Raw genomic sequence first — 22,300 nt, forward strand, 5'->3', positions numbered from 1 at the left:
GAGATGGAAGGGACCTCCAGGGGCATCTAGTCCAACCCCCTGCACAATGCAGGAAACTCACAAACGCCGCCCCCCCCCCCCAAAAAAAATTCACAAGATTCTTCGTCGGCTCTCTCCGCCCCAGGATTACTGGGTGATCTGGGCCAGCCGCTCTGTCCACCTTCTCTCTCTCCCTGGCAGGGCTGGAATCCTAGCAGGAGCTCCTTTGCATATTAGGCCACACACCCCAGATGTAGCCAATCCTCCGAGAGCTTACAAAAAAGAGCCTTGTAAGCTCCTGGAAGATTGGCTACATCATGGGGGTGTGGCTTAATATGCAAAGGAGCTCCTGCTAGGATTCCAGCCCCGCTCCCTGGGGATGCTGGCAGGTTAACTGTGGAGGCCGGGAAGACCCTGCAGCTGCCCCCAAAACCTTGGAGGAAGGGCAAGAAGGAAATGTGAGAGATTAGAGATGGCCGGAAGGCCTGCCAGTTGCTCCGAGGTGGGGGTGGGTGGCTGGGCTTCCTCGGCAAAGATCACCCCCTCCCCCAAGCCGGGACTTTCTTTCAGCAGCGGCCCTCAACCAAGTCTTCAAGGACCAGCAAGAGGCGGGCGAGGCTGGCAGCGGTTGCCAGCCCGGATCGCAGCTCCTTCTCGCCCTAACGCGGTACTCAATCAGCAGCCCCGCGGGCAGGCGAAGGATTCCACCTCTCTTCCAAGGCACGGACGCTGCCCGTCACGACGACCCGCCAAGCGGCTATCATGCAAGCAGCTCTCCCCTTTAAGGGAGAGGCACGACAGTGTGAACGGAGGACTTTGAGCATTATGAACTTTTTATTTCAGTTGTATGGAGGGGTGGAATTCGAGCAGGAGCTCCTTTGCATATTAGGCTCCACCCCCCCCTGATGTAGCCAATCCTCCAAGAGCTTAACAAGGCTCTTTTCAGAAAGAAAGCCAAAGAAGCCCGCCTCACCTGACAGCGGCTTGCTCTCTTTCCTGGGCACGAAGGGCTCCTGGTGGACCACGGTGCTGGGATGGGCCTTGAAAGAGGCAGCTTCCTTCTGCTGCTTCAGCTCCTCCTTGATCTGTTCGGGGGGAAGGGGGGGGGAGAAAGAGTGAGGGAAGCAAACAAAAGCCCCCCCCCGCACACACACACCAGGGACACAGAGCAGTGAGGTCTAAGGCCTTCAGACAGGCGTTTCCAGGCTGAAAAGATCTGTGTTTAAAAGAAAGGGACCGTCTCTCCCCATGTGAGCCCCAGAGAGTACTAAGGCCGGCGGGAAAAAACTGGTTGACAATCCCTGGGCCGAAGGAGGCCAAACTGAAGACCACCTGAGAACAGGCCTTTTTTGTTGGTAGCTCCACACTGGTGGAATCAACTTCCGGATGAAGTGCGGGCCCTGCGGAGTCTCGATCAATTCCGCAGGGCCTGCAAGACCGCTCTTTTTAAGATGGCCTTCGCCTAAATATGGAGTTAAGTTAGATCCGCTGTTGATGTTTCCGCCACTAAATTTACTGAAGGTTTGAGATGTAGCACCATAAATGTTAATTTATAACAGCAACGTTGGTTTTACATGTTGGTTTTTATTAATGTGTTATTTATTGAATTGTATGAATGTTTTGTTGTATATCGATTTACATGTTGTGAGCCGCCCTGAGCCTGCTTCGGCGGGGAGGGCGGGATATAAATTAAACGTATTATTATTATTATAGTGCCACAAGTGAAGGCTTTTGTGGAGACGATGGTCCCTGTTAGTGCCGTACAAGAATCTTATATCTGTCATTAAAATTTGCGAAACGTCTTGTTGAAAAAGAACTGGAAACTGGGAGGTGCAGAAGTCGACGACCTGTCCAGGGGATTTTCAAGCAACGTTTGGAAATTCGCATTTCATCGAAGAAAATTTCACTGAAGAAATCACTACGTGAAGACGGCGTTCTCACGTCGGACTTTTCCCGTATCTATCTGCTCTGACTTTATTAGGGACTTGTGTTTCTTTGTGTTTATGCTCAATAATACATTTGTTAGTTAATTGCCACTATAACCCTGCGGTTGTGTTTTGGACTTATCGAGTAAATTATGGGCTGCCCCTTTAAGGGAGAGGCACGGCAGTGTGAACGGAGGACTTGGAGCGTTATGAACTTTTTATTTCAGTTGTACACAGGGGTGGAATTCGAGCAGGAGCTCCTTTGCATATTAGGCTCCACACCCCCCCCCCCCCCCGATGTAGCCAATCCTCTGAGAGCTTAACAAGGCTCTTTCCTGAAAGATCTTGGAAGATTGGCTATGTGACAGAACCGGCCCGATTCTGCCTTCAGACCCGGTCCCGTCAACTCCCTATTGAGTCGCCAACTCCTGGAGGGAGCTATTTCTCCTCCGGCCACTTGGGCTCGCTCACAACCTCCTCCTTTGAGCGCCAGTTGAGGACTGCTTCTCTTCCTGCCTAACTCACATACCAAGAACAAAAGAACTTCCTGCCGCTCTAGGAGGCTTTCCCCCTGGAGCTGTTGGTTTGGCTCTGGAAGGGAGGGGGGAATGAAAGGAGGGCTAGGCCCCAAAGCCTGCTTAGCAGTTTCATGTTCCCTCCCAACTAAGATGGCGTTTCTCCACAGGCTACATCAGGGAGGGTGGTTCTACGTATGTAGAGAATTATACGAGATATAACTGCAATTTAGTGAAGACAGATGATGAAAACTGAGAGTGTATTGCATATTTAGCATACTAACATTCAAGTGTATTTTGCAATGCTTTTTTATTTTTGGTTTTTCTCAACCGAACACTGTGGTTTCCAAAGCGTTGCTAAGACTCCAGGCGGGACCTGGGGATCTCCCGGAATTCCAGCTCATCTCCTGAACTACAGAGATCACTCCCCCAAGAGAAAATGAATGTTTTGGAGGGCGGGCTCTATGACATTGGACCCACGCAAGCTCCACCCCCAAATCTCCAGGAGTCTCCCAATCAGGAGCTGGCAACCGAACCGCCCCCATCCCCTGCCGGAGGAGATGTACAGCTGTGCTGCAACAGTGTGATTCAGAAAGCAGCTCGGGGTAGCGGGTTAGGGGCTGTAAAATGCACCACTGTAAAATCCTAGAGTTGGAAGGGACTCCCCAGGGTCATCTAGTCCAACCCCCTGTACTATGCAGGAAATTCACAAATACCACCCCCCCCCCCGGAAGAAGAATTGCAGATTTATACCCCCGCCCTTTTCCCTGAATCAGTCTCAGAGCGGCCTACAATCTCCTATGTCTTCTCCCCCCACAGCAGACACCCTGAGAGGTGGGGGGGGGGGGGCTGAGAGAGCTCTCACAGCAGCTGCCCTTTCAAGGACAACCTCTGCCAGAGCTATGGCTGACCCAAGGCCATTCCAGCAGGTGCGAGTGGAGGAGTGGGGAATCAAACCCGGTTCTCCCAGATAAGAGTCCGCACACTTCACCACTATCCCAAACAGGCTCTCAAGTTCCGGGGCCTCCAAAGGCAAGCCCAGTCCGGCCATCTGAACCCAGGGCTCTACTGCTTTCGCGGCACTCTCTCACCTGCTGCTGCCAGAGCTCCTGCTTCATTGCCCCTCGCTGGTCGATCTGCAGCTGGAAGGGCTCAAGCTTGGTGGGGCTCTTCACCTTCTTCTCCGGCAAGCTGACGTGGTCAAACTGAGGTATGGGGTGGGCTCGGAATTTCGGCACCTGCCAAGGGGAGGAAAGAAAGACACGGGGCGGGGCTAAGCGGCGCCGAAGACTTCAAGCCTGGCTACTTGCTGAAAACTCATGAAGAAGACGACTGCAGATTTCTACCCCGCCCTTCTCTCTGAATCAGAGTCTCAGAGCAGCTCACAATCTCCTATAGCAGGGGTGGCCGAGGGTAGCTCTACAGATGTTTTTTTGCCTACAACTCCCATCAGCCCCTGCCAGCATGGCCAATGGCTGGGGCTGATGGGAGTTGTAGGCAAAAAAAAACACATCTGGAGAGCTACCCTTGGCCACCCCTGTCCTATATCTTCCTCCCCCCACAATAGACACCCTGGGAGGTGGGTGGGGCTGAGAGGGCTCTCACAGCAGCTGCCCTTTCAAGGACAACCTCTGCCAGAGCTAGGGCTGACCCAAGGCCATTCCAGCAACTGCAAGTGGAGGAGTGGGGAATCAAACCCAGTTCTCCCAGATAAGAAGACTGCAGATTTCTACCCTGCCCTTCTCTCTGAATCAGAGTCTCAGAGCGGCTTACAATCTCCTACATCAGGAGTGGCTGAGGGTAGCTCTCCAGAAGTTTTTTTTACCTACAACTCCCATCAGCCCCAGCCAGCATGGCCAATGGCTGGGGCTGATGGGAGTTGCAGGCAAAAAAAAAAACATCTGGAGAGCTACCCTTGGCCACTGCCACAGCGGCTCTCCAGGGTCTCAAGCTGAGGTTTTTCACACCTATTTGCCTGGACCCTTTTTGGAGATTTCGGGGATTGAACCTGGGACCTTCTGCTTACCAAGCAGATGCTCTATCACTGAGCCACCATCCCACCACTGCTCTCCAGGGTCTCAAGCAGAGGTTTTTCATGCCTACTTGCCTGGACCCTTTTTAGTTGGAGATGTCAGGGATTGAACCTGGGACCTTCTGCTTACCAAGCAGAGGCTCTACCACTGAGCCACCGTCCCTTCCCGAAGGGTTAAAGAAGACATTTGCTTAAGGGCAAACGAAAAGAGACCGAGTTCTTGTTTTTAATTTCTAAGCAATGGAAAAGCTGTAATCAAATTTTAAAAAGTATATGTGTTGTAGAGAAAATTGGAAAACTTTTATGCCCCCCATTTTTTTCTTTTTCTTATCTCTTTCTTCCCCCCCTTTTTTTGTTTTTTGGTCTTCATGTTTTAGTTTGTTGATGTTGTATAGGGCTTCGTTTTGCTTTTCTTTTTTCCCTGCGTGTTTCCTGGTTTTTATTCATCTCATAAAAATAATACCTCTGAGGGGAAAAAAAAGGCGACTGAAGGTAATTCTCTGTTTATTCTATGGGGGGCTCTTACACGGAGAAAGAATGACCCGCCCTGGTTTTAAGCTAAGAAAATCTGCTGGCCAGCAGAAGAAACCACAGCTAGAGAAAAACAGGTTTCCTACCTGTAACTGATGATCTTCTTCGTGGTCATCTGTGCAGTCAACCACAGCTAGAGAACTATGGAACTGCCCTCCCAAAGAGAAGGCAAGATGGGACTGGCAAAAAAGCAAACCGATTCGGAGGACCCTGGGAACTCCGATGTCGAATCACCAGCCGCTCTCCCCAGGTATTTTAGCATCGGCAAGCACAGTCTTTCCTAGAAGCTGGGCCACCAATGCAAGCTGCATAAAGCAACAGTGCCAACACCAAAGCTATTACACACAGGCTTCTGCAGCCCAGCCAGTTCTCACGTTATCGTGGCCCGTTGCACTGTGCGTCTGCGTGAGGATCCACCCCTTTTGAGCTGCGGGCCACGTCGTCCCACTTAGCCCGGCAAGATGGCCCCACCCGCGAGAGAGCAGCCACCTCCTACCTCTTCTTTCTGAAGCTCCTCCATCTTCTTCTCTTTCTGGAGCAGCCTCTCTCTGTCGCGGGAGTCGAAGGAAAAGGGGCAGACTTCCACCTGCCTTGGCTCAAGGGGTTTGGGCTTGAAGGGGACCCCAAAGTGAGGCATCGGCTTGGCTTTGATCACCGGGACCGCCTCCTCTTCCTGGAAGAGACGAGAGACAGGAAGGAAGCACCTCAGGAGCACAGCCTCCCCCTCCCGCAAAAGCCACTCCATTTTGTGTTACTTCTTTTATACCCCACTCTTCTCCGCAGTGAGTACCCAGAGTGGCTTAACTTATTCGCCTCTTCACAACAACCCTGTGAGGTAGGTTAAGGATGGTAGGTAGGAGAGCCAGTTTGGTGCAGCGGTTAAGTGTGTGGACTCTTATCTGAGAGAACCGGGTTTGATTCCCCACTCCTCCACTTGCCCCTGCTGGAATGGCCTTGGGTCAGCCAGAGCTCTCTTATCTGGGAGAACCGGGTTTGATTCCCCCACTCCTCCACTTGCCCCTGCTGGAATGGCCTTGGGTCAGCCACATCTCTTATCTGGGAGAACCGGGTTTGATTCCCCACTCCTCCACTTGCAGCTGCTGGAATGGTCTTGGGTCAGCCATAGCTCTCTTCTCTGGGAGAACTGTGTTTGATTCCCCACTCCTCCCCTTGCACCTGCTGGAATGGCCTTGGGTCAGCCATAACTCTTATCTGGGAGAACCGGGTTTGATTCCCCATTCCTCCACTTGCAACTGCTGGAATGGCCTTGGGTCAGCCAGAGCTCTCTTATCTGGGAGAACCGGGTTCGATTCCCCACTCCTCCACTTGCACCTGCTGAATGGCCTTGGGTCAGCCATAGCTCTCTTATCTGGGAGAACTGGGTTCTATTCCCCACTCCTCCACTTGCACCTGCTGGAATGGGCCTTGGGTCAGCCATGGCTCTTGCAGACTTGTCCTTGAAAGGGCAGCTTTTGTCAGAGCTCTCTCAGCCCCACCCGCCTCACAGGGTGTCTGTTGTGGGGAGAGAAGGCAGAGGCGATTATAAGCCGCTCTGAGTCTGATTCAGAGAGAAGGGCGGGGTATAAATCTGCAATTCTTCTTCTTAAACTGAGTGTGTGTCCCTGGCAAGAAATGTGAAGGCCCGGAAAAAAACTGGGAAAATTCGGGGGAAAAACGTTCCCCCCTCCCTCCGTTTTTTTCCTTGAAGCCTTTTTTTAATGAAGAATTGAAAAAAGAAAAGAAATTATGGAATGTTTTATTTTAACGTGATGAATGGGTTTTTAATTTTTTTTTCATTTGAGAGGAAATACGAATGATTGTTACTTCTGGATTTTTAATAATTGTTTTGTGGAGGGGTTTTTTTGGGTCTGTTCCACATAAACTAGTCAACAGCTCAGGAGACCGTTGCTCCGTTTGTTACAATGACAAATAAATATTATTTAAAAAGGAAATCCTGTTTGTAATAATGGTTTGGATACGCTCTATTTTTTAATATGCTAGCTGCGATCATTTCATGCCAAGTAAAACTGCCCATAGTCATATTTTACGTTCCTAAAGTAACAGAATGGCTTTCGATCTGGAAAAGAAAAAAGAAGTGCTAATGTATCATTTTTTTTCTTTTAATTTTTTTCCGACAAATTTCCGTTTTTTCCTGCGGGGGGGGGGGGAACAGAAAAAAACCACCCCTGGGTTTTATCCCCGAGCTTCAAAATTTCTGGAAATTTTACATCTCTGTGCCTGGCCCAAGGTTAGTCAACTTCCGGGCACAGGAAGAGTCAAATCCGGGCCTCTCAGACTCTAGCCTGACACTCAATTGCTACATCACTCTTGCAAATACAAAGGCAGGGGGTGGCTTGTTTGTTTTTTGGTAGAGATGTGAAAACCAAGGGTGAGAGAGAGACCGAGAGACACTGGGCGTTTTCGCACTGACCTTACTCCGGAGCGACGTCCCTCTTCACCGCGCAGCGTCTGCGCGGATTTCGCACACGTTGCTCCGCAGAACCCGGAAGAGCCGCAAAGTCCCGCGGCTTTTGCGTCGCAAATGTAAACTGGTTTTTGGCGGTTTACATTTGCGACGCAAAAGCCGTGGGATTTTGCAGCTCTTCCGGGTTCCGCGGAGCAACGTGTGCGAAATCCGCGCAGACGCTGCGCGGTGAAGAGGGACGTCGCTCCGGAGAAAGGTCAGTGCAAAAACGCCCACAGACGTACAGCAAAACCCACCTCCCTCCCTCCAAATCTCTGAAAGAACTGGAACCGACCTAAGGTCACCCAGCAGCTGCATGTGAAGGAGTGGGGAAACTGTCCCTGGTTCTCCAGATTGGAGTCCACGGCTTCTTACAGCAAGGGTTTTCCTCACCCAAAACCTATAGCACGAAAAAGCGTCAGGACTTTTCCCATTAGCCAAGTAGACAAATTGGGGAAGTACTAGGGGAACTGTGATCTGCATCATTTTTGGCAAAAATTTGCTACGCGCTAAATAATAACAAACAAAAGGCTTCAGTGTTAGAAACAACTTGATACCCAAATATGCTGGCAGTCCGACATATAGCAGCAACATGCACACGTTTCTGACAAAATAATATACTTTATTGCGTTAACTACACAACAGGTTTTTAGAAGAAGAAGATGATACTGGATTTATATCCCGCCCTATACTCTGAATCTCAGAGCTGTCACAATCTCCTTTCCCTTCTCCGCCCCCCACAACAGACACCCTGTGAGTTGGATGAAGATATTGGATTTATATCCCGCCCTCCACTCCAAAGAGTCTCAGAATGGCTCACAATCTCCTTTCCCTTCCTCCCCCACAACAGACATCCTGTGAGGTGGGTGGGGCTGAGAGAGCTCTGACAGAAGTTGCCCTTTCAAGGACAACTCTTACCAAAGCTATGGCTGACCCAAGGCCATTCCAGCAGCTGCAAGGGGAGGAGTGGGGGAATCAAACCCACCTCTCCCACTACACCAAACTGGCTCTCTCAGGTGGCAAAAACATAGAGCAATACAACATTGACGGGAGCAGCAGCTGCCACCCAGAGAAATACTTACCTTCTCTTTTTCCTTCTCCTCTTCTCTAGCCAGGGAACCGACTTTGTTCCTGAGGGCAAATGCTGGGGACTTGGGAACTGTGAGGGGAAGAGCCTTTTTCTCTGGAACACCCTGAGGAAAGAAAGCAGCAAGAGCTACCAATTATCAGAAGAAGAATAATTGCAGATTTATACCCCTCCCCCTTCACTCTAAATCAGAGTTTCAGAGCGCCTTACAATCACCTAAACCTTCTCCCCCCCACAACAGACACCCTGTGAGGCAGGTGGTGCTGAGAGAGCTCTGACAAAAGCTGCCCTTTCAAGGACAACTCTGCCAGAGCTATGGCTGACCCAAGGCCATTCCAGCAGGTGCAAGTGGAGGAGTGGGGAATCAAACCCGGTTCTCCCAGATAAGAGTTCGCACACTTAACCACTACACCAGACTGGCTCCCAGAGTATTCTGGAGCATATACCATCATGCCACTTGCAGAATAGAATTCACTGCCACAGGAGGTGGCGGCTGCAAGAGGGGATTGGATAAGCATATGGAGCAGAGGTCCATCAGTGGCTATTAGCCACAAGATATAGACGGAACTCTGTCTCAGGTAGTGATGCTCTATATTCTTGGTGCTTTTTTTTGGGGGGGGGGGCACAGCAGAGGGCTTCTAGTGTCCTGGCCCCACTGATGGACCTCCTGATGGCACCTGGATTTTTTGGCCACTGTGTGACACAGAGTTTTGGACTGGATGGGTTATTGGCCTGATCCAACATGGCTTCTCTTATGTTTTTATATGGAGCAGAGGTCTATCAGTGGCTCTTAGCCACAGCATATTGTTGGAACTCTCTGTCTGGGGCAAGTGATGCTCTGTATTCTTGGTGCTGGGGGGGGGGGGGGCAAAATGGAGAGCTTCTAGTGTCCTGGCCCCACTGATGGACCTCCTGATGGCCCCTGGGTTTTGGCCACTGTGGGACACAGAGTGTTGGGCTGGATGGGCCATTGGCCTGATCCAACAGGGCTTCTCTGATGTTCTTATGTGACGCAGAGTGTTGGACTGGATGGGCCCTTGGCCTGATCCAACAGGGCTTCTCTTATGTTCTTATGTGACCCAGAGTGTTGGACTGGAGGGGCCACTAGCCTGATCCAACAGGGCTTCTCTTATGTTCTTATGTGACACAGAGTGTTGGACTGGAGGGGCCACTGGCCTGATCCAACAGGGCTTCTCTTATGTTCTTATGTGACACAGAGTGTTGGACTGGATGGGCCATTGGCCTGATCCAACATGGCTTCTCTTATGTGACACAGAGTGTTGGACTGGAGGGGCCACTGGTCTGACCCAACATGGCTTCTCTTATGTTCTTATGTGACACAGAGTGTTGGGCTGGATGGGCCATTGGCCTGATCCAGCAGGGCTTCTCTTATGTTCTTATCTCACACAGAGTGTTGGACTGGAGGGGCCACTGGCCTGATCCAACAGGGCTTCTCTTATGTTCTTATGTGACGCAGAGTGTTAGACTGGATGGGCCCTTGGCCTGATCCAACAGGGCTTCTCTTATGTTCTTATCTCACACAGAGTGTTGGACTGGAGGGGCCACTGGCCTGATCCAACAGGGCTTCTCTTATGTTCTTATGTGACACAGAGTGTTGGGCTGGATGGGCCATTGGCCTGATCCAACATGGCTACTCTGATGTTCTTATTAGCCTGTTGGATCTCACAATTAAGTCACATTAAATCAACACACCCTAGAACTTTAAAAAAACCTCTGATAGTTTCCTAAGAAACCTCTAACGCAGCTCATGCACCCCTGCTTATCTTTCCCTTCAACCGCACCCCGCCTAGCGAATTTTTCATTCCGAGCTGCCGAAATCACGTTTGAGCCAGTCCCGGCTGAAACCCGAACCGACACGAAAGCTTCCAAAGTTACCACAACTTCCTCCAGGATTTTGGTGGGACACGGCCTGGAATGGAACTCAAAGGGCTCCTCCTCCTGGGTCTTCTTGCTCTCGCGCTCCTGAATCCGCTTTTCGATCTCCAGCTCGAACCCGACGGGCTTCGTGGGCTCTTTCACGGGGGGCTTCTTGGGCAAGATGGGCCCGGCCTGCAGGATCCGGGGGTTGAGCTCTTGAGCTTTGAACTTGTACCTGTTCAGCAAAGCCAGCAGACGGTCAGATTCTCCCCATCGACCCTAGCCAGGAAAAAGTCGCCTTCTGACCCTTTATATGAAATTATGATACTTAGTCGTTTGGGAGCCACAGAGGGGCACTGACGCATCAACTGCGGTGCTCCGGAGCACCGTTTCCCAATGGAACACCTGCCCAACGTTTCAGGCACGGGGGTGTGGCTCTTGCCAGGCGAGGTGAGTGGTTAGACGGATTCACGAAGGAGAAAGTCTATCAGCAGCCACTAGCCATGGTGACTAAAGGGAACAGCCATGTCCAGAGGCACGAAACCTCCGAATGCCAGCGCCAGGAAGGGACATCAGGCAAAGGCCTCAGTCTCTATATGCCTGCTGTTGGCCTCCAGAGGAACTGGTTGGCCACTGTGTGAGACAGGAGGCTGGACTAGATGGACCCTCCCTGGTCTGATCCAGCAGGGCTCTTCTGATGTCCTTATGAAGGCCTCAGCCTCTCTGCCCTGTTGTTGGCTGTACAGAGGAACTGGCTGGCCACTGTGTGAGACAGGAGGCTGGACTGGATGGACCCTCCCTGGTCTGATCCAGCAGGGCTCTTCTGATGTCCTTATGAAGGCCTCAGCCTCTCTGCCCTGTTGTTGGCTGTACAGAGGAACTGGCTGGCCACTGTGTGAGACAGGAGGCTGAACTAGATGGACCCTCCCTGGTCTGATCCAACAGGGCTCTTCTGATGTCCTTATGAAGGCCTCAGCCTCTCTGCCCTGTTGTTGGCCCTCCAGAGGAACTGGCTGGCTACTGTGTGAGACAGGAGGCTGGACTGGATGGACCCTCACTGGTCTGATCCAACAGGGCTCTTCTGATGTCCTTATGAAGGCCTCAGCCTCTCTGCCCTGTTGTTGGCCCTCCAGAGGAACTGGCTGGCTGTGTGAGACAGGAGGCTGGACTAGATGGACCCTCCCTGGTCTGATCCAGCAGGGCTCTTCTGATGTCCTTATGAAGGCCTCGGCCTCTCTGCCCTGTTGTTGGCCCTCCAGAGGAACTGGCTGGCCACTGTGTGAGACAGGAGGCTGGACTGGATGGACCCTCACTGGTCTGATCCAGCAGGGCTCTTCTGATGTTCTTATGAAGGCCTCAGACTCTCTGCCCTGTTGTTGATCCTCCAGAGGACCTGGTTGGCCACTGTGAGAGATAGGAGGCTGGACTAGAGGGACCCTCACTGGTCTGACCCAACAGGGCTCTTCTGATGTTCTTATGAAGGCCACGGCCTCTGTGCCCTGTTGTTGGCCAGCCAGTTCCTCTGTGTTAGATGGGATGCTGGATCAGATGGAACCTTACTGGTCTGATCCAGCAGGGCTCACCTGATGTTCTTATGAAAGCCTCGGTCTCTCTGCCCTATTGTTGGCCTTCCAGAGGAACTGGCTGGCCACTGCATGAGACGTTTCTGGGCCAGATGGAAGAAGGCGACTGCAGATTTATACCCCGCCCTTCTCTCTTTAAACAGAGTCTCAGAGTGGCTCACAATCTCCCATATCTTCTCCCCCCACAACAACGGCACAGAAGCCCGCTGTCGCCCTCCCACGACAACGGCACAGAAGCCCGCTGCAGATCGAGAGCGCTGGCACAAGCAAGTTCGTGGCCCTCAAAGGGCCCCGCTAGCCTGATCCTTCCCCCTCAAAGTTTCCAGCCAGATGTTAACTGAAGCAGGACCACGCAAGTATAAACCGAACCTGTCACGATAAAGAAAAACTGTGCCCGGTGCCCAGCCCTTGTGTGCACCCCACCCTCTGAGGAGCCCCACTCACTGTTGAAGCGTTGCAAGCTCCTCCTCCTCCAGCTCGGCTGCGCTCTTGCAAGTGACGGGTCTCGAGCGATTCCTGGTTTCCAGGCGGGGAGTCTGGGGGTTGGTCACCGTGGCCTTCAGGGGCCTCCTCGGGGCTGCTGCACGGAAGGGGTGAGGGAGAAGCAGAATATCAGGGTCCTTAAATCCACACAAGCTTCAGAATATCTCTCTCTCTCTCTCTCTCTCTCAATCATCTCTCTCTCTCTCTCTCTCTCTCTCTTTATCAATCATCTATCTATCTCTCTCTCTCTTAGGGAGGGACGGTGGCTCAGTGGTAGAGCATCTGCTTGGGAAGCAGAAGGTCTCAGGTTCAATCCCTGGCATCTCCAAAAAAGGGTCCAGACAAATAGGTGTGAAAAACCTCCGCTTGAGACCCTGGAGAGCCGCTGCCAGTCTGAGAAGACAATACTGACTTTGATGGACCCAGGTCTGATTCAGTATAAGGCAGCTTCATATGTTCATATATGTTCTATCTCTCCCTCTATCTATCTATCTATCTATCTATCTATCTATCTATCTATCTATCTATCTATCTATCTATCTATCTATCTATCTATCTATCTATCTATCTATCCCTCTACCTATCCATCTCTCCCTCTATCTATCCATCTCTCCCTCTATCCATCCATCTCATCTATCCCTCTATCTATCTCTCTATCTATCTATCACCTCTCTCTCTCACCTTCTCCCCCTCTCTCTCCCCCCCTCCCCCCCTCTGTAGCACAGAGAGACACAGAGAGTTTGTGCCAGAGAGAGAGATCAAGTTGAGAATTTCATGCTGTACATTGGAATGCGATTGTTCTTAATATTTGTGAAGGTTGCTACGGAACGACTTTTGAGGAAACTGATCAGTGAAACACTATCCCAAGCTAGCGGAAGTGTCGAGTGAGCGATCCTTTTGTTTGGAACTCATCGTTCCCAGAATAAACGAGATTGTTTCAAATTGGAATTTCACTCAGTATTTTTGCTGGACATTTTAGACGGACCTTAAGTGACCTTGCATTGAATGAATGTTTTGGTGAAATTGCCCAGTTTTGCGATTATACAGCATCTTCAAGCTGTTTCCTTTGCATTTGAGAGTGCTTTCATGAATTGCTGTTATTATTGATTTATGCTATTCCGTTTTGTTCTATGAAAAAGTGACAAGAAAATACTCCTCGTGTACAAAACAATATGAAAATGTAATTAAAGTGATTCCTTCTTTGCAACACAAAATTACAGTGGCAACAATATAAATTTACAGTGACAAAAATACCATCGTGAGCACACAACTTCGGCACTGTGCACAAAATAAATTATGCAGAATTCACTCAATACAATCCAACAATGATACCAGAACCGGTAAAATCTCGTTTTGGATTAAGATAATCCTTTTTCTGGGACTGTCCTTTTTGTTTATAGGTGCAGTAGTTCGGTGGTGCCTTCAGTCATTACAATTCACTGTATTCCAGGCTTTCTCTAATTTATTTTCCTATTTGGAACGCCGCTGCCATTTCCCATCTGTCAGTCACTAGGTGCGACACTCCCGGAAGGATTATCTACATCCGAAACTAGATTGGACCGGTTCTGGTCTCATCATTGGACTGTATTGAGTGAATGCTGCATAATTTATTTTAACATAAGAACTTAAGAGAAGCCATGTTAGATTAGGCCAATGGCCAATCCAGTCCAACACTCTGAGTCACATAAGAACATAAAAGAAGCCCTGTTGGATCAGGCCAGTGGCCCCTCCAGTCCAACACTCTGTGTCACAGAAGAACATAAGAGAAGCCCTGTTGGATCAGGCCAGTGGCCCCTCCAGTCCAACACTCTGTGTCACATAAGAGAAGCCCTGTTGGATCAGGCCAATGGCCCCTCCAGTCCAACACTCTGTGTCACATAAGAGAAGCCCTGTTGGATCAGGCCAATGGCCCCTCCAGTCCAACACTCTGTGTCACATAAGAACATAAGAGAAGCCCTGTTGGATCAGGCCAGTGGCCCCTCCAGTCCAACACTCTGTGTCACATAAGAGAAGCCCTGTTGGATCAGGCCAATGGCCCCTCCAGTCCAACACTCTGAGTCACATAAGAACATAAGAGAAGCCATGTTGGATCAGGCCAGTGGCCCATCCAGTCCTACACTCTGTGTCACATAAGAACATAAGAGAAGCCATGTTGGATCAGGCCAGTGGCCCATCCAGTCCAACACTCTGTGTCACATAAGAACATAAGAGAAGCCCTGTTGGATCAGGCCAGTGGCCCCTCCAGTCCAACACTCTGTGTCACATAAGAACATAAGAGAAGCCCTGTTGGATCAGGCCAGTGGCCCCTCCAGTCCAACACTCTGTGTCACATAAGAGAAGCCCTGTTGGATCAGGCCAATGGCCCCTCCAGTCCAACACTCTGAGTCACATAAGAACATAAGAGAAGCCATGTTGGATCAGGCCAGTGGCCCATCCAGTCCTACACTCTGTGTCACATAAGAACATAAGAGAAGCCCTGTTGGATCAGGCCAATGGCCCCTCCAGTCCAACACTCTGTGTCACATAAGAATATAAGAGAAGCCATGTTGGATCAGGCCAATGGCCCCTCCCGTCCAACACTCTGTGTCACATAAGAACATAAGAGAAGCCCTGTTGGATCAGGCCAGTGGCCCATCCAGTCCTACACTCTGTGTCACATAAGAACATAAGAGAAGCCATGTTGGATCAGGCCAATGGCCCCTCCCGTCCAACACTCTGTGTCACATAAGAACATAAGAGAAGCCATGTTGGATCAGGCCAGTGGCCCATCCAGTCCTACACTCTGTGTCACATAAGAACATAAGAGAAGCCCTGTTGGATCAGGCCAGTGGCCCATCCAGTCCAACACTCTGAGTCACATTAGAACATCAGAAAAGCCCTGTTGGATCAGGCCAATGGCCAATCCAATCCAACACTCTGTGTCACACAGTGGCAAATTTTTATATATATATACACACACACACGCACTGTGGCTAAGAGCCACTGATGGACCTCTGCTCCATATTTTTATCTAAACCCCTCTTGAAGGTGGCTATGCTTGTGGCCGCCACCACCTCCTGTGGCAGTGAATTCCACGTGTTAATCACCCTTTGGGTGAAGAAGGACTTCCCTTTATCCGTTTTAACCTGTCTGCTCAGCAATTTCATTGAATGCCCACGAGTTCTTGTATTGTGAGAAAGCGAGAAAAGTACCTCTTTCTCTACTTTCTCCATCCCATGCATTATCTTGTAAACCTCTATCATGTCACCCCGCAGTCGACGTTTCTCCAAGCTAAAGAGTCCCAAGCGTTTCAACCTTTCTTCATAGGGAAAGTGTTCCAGCCCTTTAATCATTCTAGTTGCCCTTTTCTGGACTTTCTCCAATGCTATAATATCCTTTTTGAGGTGCGGCGACCAGAACTGCACACAGTACTCCAAATGAGACCGCACCATCGATTTATACAGGGGCATTATGATACTGGCTGATTTGTTTTCAATTCCCTTCCTAATAATTCCCAGCATGGCGTTGGCCTTGTTTATTGCAAACGCACACTGTTTTATGGGCAGTAGCGAAGTTGTGCGCTCAGGACGGTATTTTTTGTCACTGAAAATGTCTATTGTTGTGACTGCAATTTTGTGCTGCAAAGAAGGAATCGCTTTAACTATATTTTGATATTGTTTTGTACCCAGAGAGTATTTCCTTGTCATTTCCTGGTTGCAAAACCAAAGTGGTCCCGGCCTTGGTTCACTGTGAAACAATGAAACAGAAATTCGTAAGTCTGTAAGCAAGCTTTCACAGCTCATGTGCACAGGTGTTTGGTTCTCCTCTGCTTGTACGGTGTGTTCCTGTTTGCTGTCAGGGGTGGGGAAGCGTTTTTCTGCCAAGGGCCGTATGGATATTTAGAACATCATTCGCGGGCCATAAAAAATGATCAACTTAAAAAAACAGTGCTCCGCCGAGGGAAAACGATTCAGGCCAGCAAAATTAATGCAAGTAATTGTTTTTCTATTTGAAGTCATGTGGGGAGAGCCTAATCTGGCGTGCGCACACACACCCGGTCCGCCACCCTAGCCAAATGCATGGATCCAGGGCTTTTTTGCAGGAAAAGCCCAGCAGGAACTCAGTAGCATATTATACCACATCCCCTAATATTACCATATTAAGTCACACACTCATTGGCATATTAGGCCACACCCTCTGGGATAACCAAGTGCAAACTGAACTGGGGCAGTAACTTTCCCAGGCCCTGCAGCAATTCTGGCAGGTCAGCCAGGCCCCAGGGAGGCTGCCGCACAGTACATCCGGGCCCTGTGATCCCTGCCTGGCCCTGGGGAGGCTGCTGCACAGTGCGTTTGGGCCCCACGATCCTCGCTGCACAGCCAGGCCCCAGGGAGGCTGCCGCACAGTACATCTGGGCCCTGTGATCCCTGCCTGGCCCTGGGGAGGCTGCTGCACAGTGCGTTTGGGCCCCACGATCCTCGCTGCACAGCCAGGCCCCAGGGAGGCTGCCGCACAGTACATCTGGGCCCTGTGATCCCTGCCTGGCCCTGGGGAGGCTTCTGCACAGTGTGGCTGGGCCCCACAATCCTCGCTGGCCAGCCAGGCCCCAGGGAGGCTGCCACATGGCTCCGTCTAGCCCAGCCACACCAAGTGACCTCGAGGGCCGCCTATGGCCCTCGGGACGGAGATTCCCCACCCCTGCTCTACAGGGAGAATCCCAGCAGACCCCTGCCCCTCCCCCGGCCTTACCTTCCTCCTCCTTCCTGCTCCGCAGATGGTAGCGAGGGGGGGTGCCTTTCTGGAACTTGTTGATCTGCTGCGCCAAGGACACGAACTCAGGGACGGTCGCCTCGTGCTTCCGCTTGTTGCCCTGGGACAGGTTGAAGGGCTTGGGGATCGTGACCCCCTTCGCCACGCGGGCCTGAAAGCAGACGAAGGCAGGCTTTTCACGGTGAGTTCTCGTGCAGACTGCTACGCTGACTTGGCTATGGGAAACGGTTCACCTGGCTGTGCCACTGAAACAACGCCTTCCCCTCCAGGTGTAACACTGGTGCCTGCGGGGCTCGTTGTTCCCTCCTTGCCCCTTTAGCAGCCCCAATATTATGCTTCCTTCTGGCCTGGTTCCCAGTGTGTGTATTTGCTTTTATAGATGGCACTTCGATTCCACTGTGCCGGCTTGATAATTGGATAAAAATATGGAGCAGAGTTCCATCAGTGGCTCTTAGCCACAGCGTATTGTTGGAACTCTCTGTCTGGGGCAGTAATGCTCTCTATTCTTGATGCTTGGGGAGGGGCACAGTGGGAGGGCTTCTAGTGTCCTGGGCCCACTGATGGAGCCTGGTTTTTTGGCCACTGTATGACACAGAGGGTTGGACTGGAGGGGCCACTGGCCTGATCCAACAGGGCTTCTCTTATGTTCTTATGTGACTCAGAGTGTTGGACTGGAGGGGCCACTGGCCTGATCCAACATGGCTTCTCTTATGTTCTTATGTGACACAGAGTGTTGGACTGGATGGGCCACTGGCCTGATCCAACAGGGCTTCTCTTACGTTCTTATGTGACACAGAGTGTTGGACTGGAGGGGCCATTGGCCTGATCCAGCATGGCTTCTCTGATGTTCTTATGTGACACAGAGTGTTGGACTGGAGGGGCCACTGGCCTGATCCAACAGGGCTTCTCTTATGTGACACAGAGTGTTGGACTGGAGGGGCCACTGGCCTGATCCAACAGGGCTTCTCTTATGTTCTTATGTGACTCAGAGTGTTGGACTGGAGGGGCCACTGGCCTGATCCAACATGGCTTCTCTTATGTTCTTATGTGACACAGAGTGTTGGACTGGATGGGCCACTGGCCTGATCCAACAGGGCTTCTCTTACGTTCTTATGTGACACAGAGTGTTGGACTGGAGGGGCCATTGGCCTGATCCAGCATGGCTTCTCTGATGTTCTTATGTGACACAGAGTGTTGGACTGGAGGGGCCACTGGCTTGATCCAACATGGCTTCTCTGATGTTCTTATGTGACACAGAGTGTTGGACTGGAGGGGCCACTGGCCTGATCCAACATGGCTTCTCTTATGTTCTTATGTGACACAGAGTGTTGGACTGGAGGGGCCATTGGCCTGATCCAACAGGGCTTCTCTTACGTTCTTATGTGACACAGAGTGTTGGACTGGATGGGCCACTGGCCTGATCCAACATGGCTTCTCTTATGTTCTTATGTGACACAAGAGTGTTGGACTGGAGAAGCCATTGGCCTGATCCAACAGGGCTTCTCTTATGTTCTTATGTGACACAAGAGTGTTGGACTGGAGGGGCCATTGGCCTGATCCAACAGGGCTTCTCTTACGTTCTTATGTGACACAAGAGTGTTGGACTGGATGGGCCACTGGCCTGATCCAACATGGCTTCTCTTATGTTCTTATGTGACACAAGAGTGTTGGACTGGAGAAGCCATTGGCCTGATCCAACAGGGCTTCTCTTATGTTCTTATGCGACATAGAGTGTTGGACTGGAGGGGCCATTGGCCTTATCCAATAGGGCTTCTCTTATGTGATACAGAGTGTTGGACTGGATGGGCCATTGGCCTGATCCAACAGGGCTTCTCTTATGTTCTTATGCGACACAGAGTGTTGGACTGGAGGGGTCATTGGCCTTATCCAACAGGGCTTCTCTTATGTTCTTATGTGACACAAGAGTGTTGGACTGGATGGGCCACTGGCCTGATCCAACAGGGCTCTCTTATGTTCTTATGTGATACAGAGTGTTGGACTAGATGGGCCATTGGCCTGATCCAACAGGGCTTCTCGGATGTTCTTATGTGACACAGAGTGTTCGACTGGAGGAGCCACTGGCCTGATCCAACAGGGCTTCTCTGATGTTCTTACGTGACACAGAGTATTGGACTGGATGGGCCACTGGCCTGATCCAACAGGGCTTCTCTTATGTTCTTAGCTGACACAGAGTGTTGGACTGGATGGGACATTGGCCTGATCCAACAGGGCTTCTCTGATGTTCTTAGTGTTGGACTGGATGAGCCACTGGCCTGATCCAACAGGGCTTCTCTGATGTTCTTACGTGACACAGAGTGTTGGACTGGATGGGCCACTGGCCTGATCCAACAGGGCTTCTCTTATGTTCTTACGTGACACAGAGTGTTGGACTGGAGGGGCCATTGGTCTGATCCAACAGGGCTTCTCTTATGTTCCTAGGTGACACAGAGTGTTGGACTGGAGGGGCCATTGGTCTGATCCAACAGGGCTTCTCTTATGTTCTTACGTGACTCACAGTGTTGGACTGGAGGGGGCACTGGCCTGATCCAACAGGGCTTCTCTTATGTTGTTATGTGACACAGAGTGTTGGAATGGATGGGCCACTGGCCTGATCCAACAGGGCTTCTCTTATGTTCTTAGGTGACACAGAGTGTTGGACTGGAGGGGCCATTGGTCTGATCCAAGAGGGCTTCTCTTATGTTCTTATCTCCTCTTCCTTCTTCTCTGGACACCTGACACCCTTCCCTTTACCTACCTGGCCTTTTCTTAGCAGGATTTGACACCTGCAAGTGTTTCTGTTACAACCCCTCCCCGCCCAGCAGCAATGGCTGACACCTGAAGGCTATCCTCTCAAATCTCTGTGCCTTCCCCACTCACCGGAGAGGGGGCGTGCTTCCTCAGGGCAGCTGCAAAATCCACCTCCTTGTACTCTGTCACAGGCTGGCTTTCTCCGTGCTGCTTAATCCTGTCATCCGTACTGAAATGAAGGTGCATAGGCTTCGTTAGCTGGGTCACCGTCTTCTTTGCGGGTTGCCCTGAGGGGGAGAAAAGAGGGTCTCAGTTTAGCGGGAAAAGAAGAAAAAGAGACCGGATTTATACCCAGTACAGAGCCAGTATGGTGTAGTGGTTAAGTGTGCGGACTCTTATCTAGGAGAACCGGGGTTTGATTCCCCACTCCTCCACTTGCAGCTGCTGGAATGACCTGGGTTAGCCATAGCTCTCGATGGAGTTGTCCTTGAAAAGGCAGCTGCTGTGAGAGCCCTCTCAGCTCCACCCACCTCACAGGGTGTCTGTTGTGGGGGGAAGAAGATATAGGAAATTGTAAGCAGCTTTGAGTCTCTGATTCAGAAGAGCGGGGTATAAATCTGCAGTCTTCTTCTTCTACCCCATCCTTCGCTAGCCAAAGGAGTCTCAGAGCAGTTTCCAATATCCTTTCCCTTCCCCTCCCCACAACAGTCACCCTGTGCGGTAGGTGGGGCTGAGAGCTCTCTCCCAGAAGCTGCCCTTTCAAGGACAGAGTCTCAGAGTGGCCTACAATCTCCTTTCCCTTCCTCCCCCACAACAGACACCCTGTGAGGTGGGTGGGGCTGAGAGGCCTCTCCCAGAAGCTGCCCTTTCAAGGACAGAGTCTCAGAGTGGCCTACAATCTCCTTTCCCTTCCTCCCCCACAACAGACACCCTGTGAGGTGGGTGGGGCTGAGAGGCCTCTCCCAGAAGCTGCCCTTTTAAGGACAACTCTGCCAGAACTATGGCTGACCCAAGGCCATTCCAGCAGCTGCAAGTGGAGGAGTGGGGAATCCAACCCGGTTCTCCCTGATAAAGAGTTCACACACTTAACCGCTACGCCTCTCAAGGAGAAATGGGCCACCACGGAAGTCTTGCCGGGCTTCGCCGTCAGGCGGCTCGAGCTCGATCCAAATAAAACTGCCCCTAGCACATTATTTCTGAATCAAACCCAGCCTGTACTCCCTAGATGCTACACTGAGTCCCCTGTACAAGCACCAGTCGTTTCCGACTCTGGGGTGACGTCACGACGTTTTCACGGCAGATTTTTAAATGGATGGTTTGCCATTGCCTTCCCCAGTCGTCTACGCTTTCCCCCCCCCCAGCAAGCTGGGGACTCCTTTGACCGACCTCGGAAGGATGGAAGGCTGAGTCAACCTCCAGCTGGCTACCTGAAAACCCAGCTTCCACCGCAGATCGGTCGTGAGCAGAGCTTAGGACCGCAGTACTGCAACATTAACACTCTGCGCCACGGGGCTCCACTGCAGTGCCGAAACCGAGGCTATTTCACTTTGGTCACATGACAGGACGACAAAAGATGGATTGGCTTAATCAAGGCTGTTAACGATAGGCTGCTTGGGAGGTCAATAATTCATGGGGTCGCCGTAAGTTGGAAGAGACTTTATGGCACTTCACACACACACACACACAATACATTATTCATTTATTGTTATTTGCAACATTTATCTGTCTTGGCCTTTCTTCCCCCATCAGGGCCAGCGAGGCAGCCAGCAGACTGAAAACATAAATCAAAAAACAGGTCTTAAAAATCATTAGCAGAAAGGAAAAGGAAAAAGGAAAGGTCCCCTGTGCAAGCATCCGTCGTTTCCGACTCTGGGGTGACGTCACAACGTTTTCACGGCAGATTTTTAAATGGATGGTTTGCCATTGCCTTCCCAGTCGTCTACGCTTTCCCCCCAGCAAGCTGGGGACTCATTTTACTGAGCTTGGAAGGATGGAAGGCTGAGTTAACCTTGAGCCGGCTACCTGAACCCAGCTGTCATTGGATCATAAATCTGTACCATTTTACATTCTGAGCCATTGCCTACCAGCTATGTGTGGCTCTGCTCACTGTGCTGGATTCCTCGTCTGATGAAGTGTGCTTAGAGCACACAAAAGCTTACGTTCTGAATAAAACTAAGTTGGTCTTAAAGGTGTACGACTCCTATTTTGTTCTACTACTTCAGAAGAACAACATGGCTGCCTACTTGGATCTTGATATTCACAATTAGATGAAGATTGCATTTTTTGAATAACAACTGTTCATATTTGTTTTCCAGTTATATATAAA

General features: G+C 50.9%; 1 protein-coding gene across 1 annotated transcript in view; it reads right to left on the reverse strand.

Annotated features, from left to right (window-relative positions):
• Positions 1 to 650: 650 nt before the first annotated feature.
• The window catches only part of LOC132590647 (targeting protein for Xklp2-like), a 57,776-nt gene continuing 36,126 nt past the window's right edge, over positions 651 to 22,300 (reverse strand). Inside the window, exons 9-17 of the mRNA XM_060263622.1 lie at positions 20,104 to 20,261; positions 17,206 to 17,377; positions 12,439 to 12,574; positions 10,430 to 10,646; positions 8,529 to 8,639; positions 5,479 to 5,649; positions 3,511 to 3,657; positions 912 to 1,064; positions 651 to 758 (exon numbers count right to left, since the gene is read on the reverse strand). Of these exons, the coding sequence (XP_060119605.1) occupies positions 651 to 758; positions 912 to 1,064; positions 3,511 to 3,657; positions 5,479 to 5,649; positions 8,529 to 8,639; positions 10,430 to 10,646; positions 12,439 to 12,574; positions 17,206 to 17,377; positions 20,104 to 20,261 (1,373 nt within the window). The remainder of the gene's footprint in view (positions 759 to 911; positions 1,065 to 3,510; positions 3,658 to 5,478; positions 5,650 to 8,528; positions 8,640 to 10,429; positions 10,647 to 12,438; positions 12,575 to 17,205; positions 17,378 to 20,103; positions 20,262 to 22,300) is intronic.

The sequence above is a fragment of the Heteronotia binoei genome, chromosome 2 (assembly GCF_032191835.1).
Source record: "Heteronotia binoei isolate CCM8104 ecotype False Entrance Well chromosome 2, APGP_CSIRO_Hbin_v1, whole genome shotgun sequence".
NCBI lineage: Eukaryota > Metazoa > Chordata > Lepidosauria > Squamata > Gekkonidae > Heteronotia > Heteronotia binoei.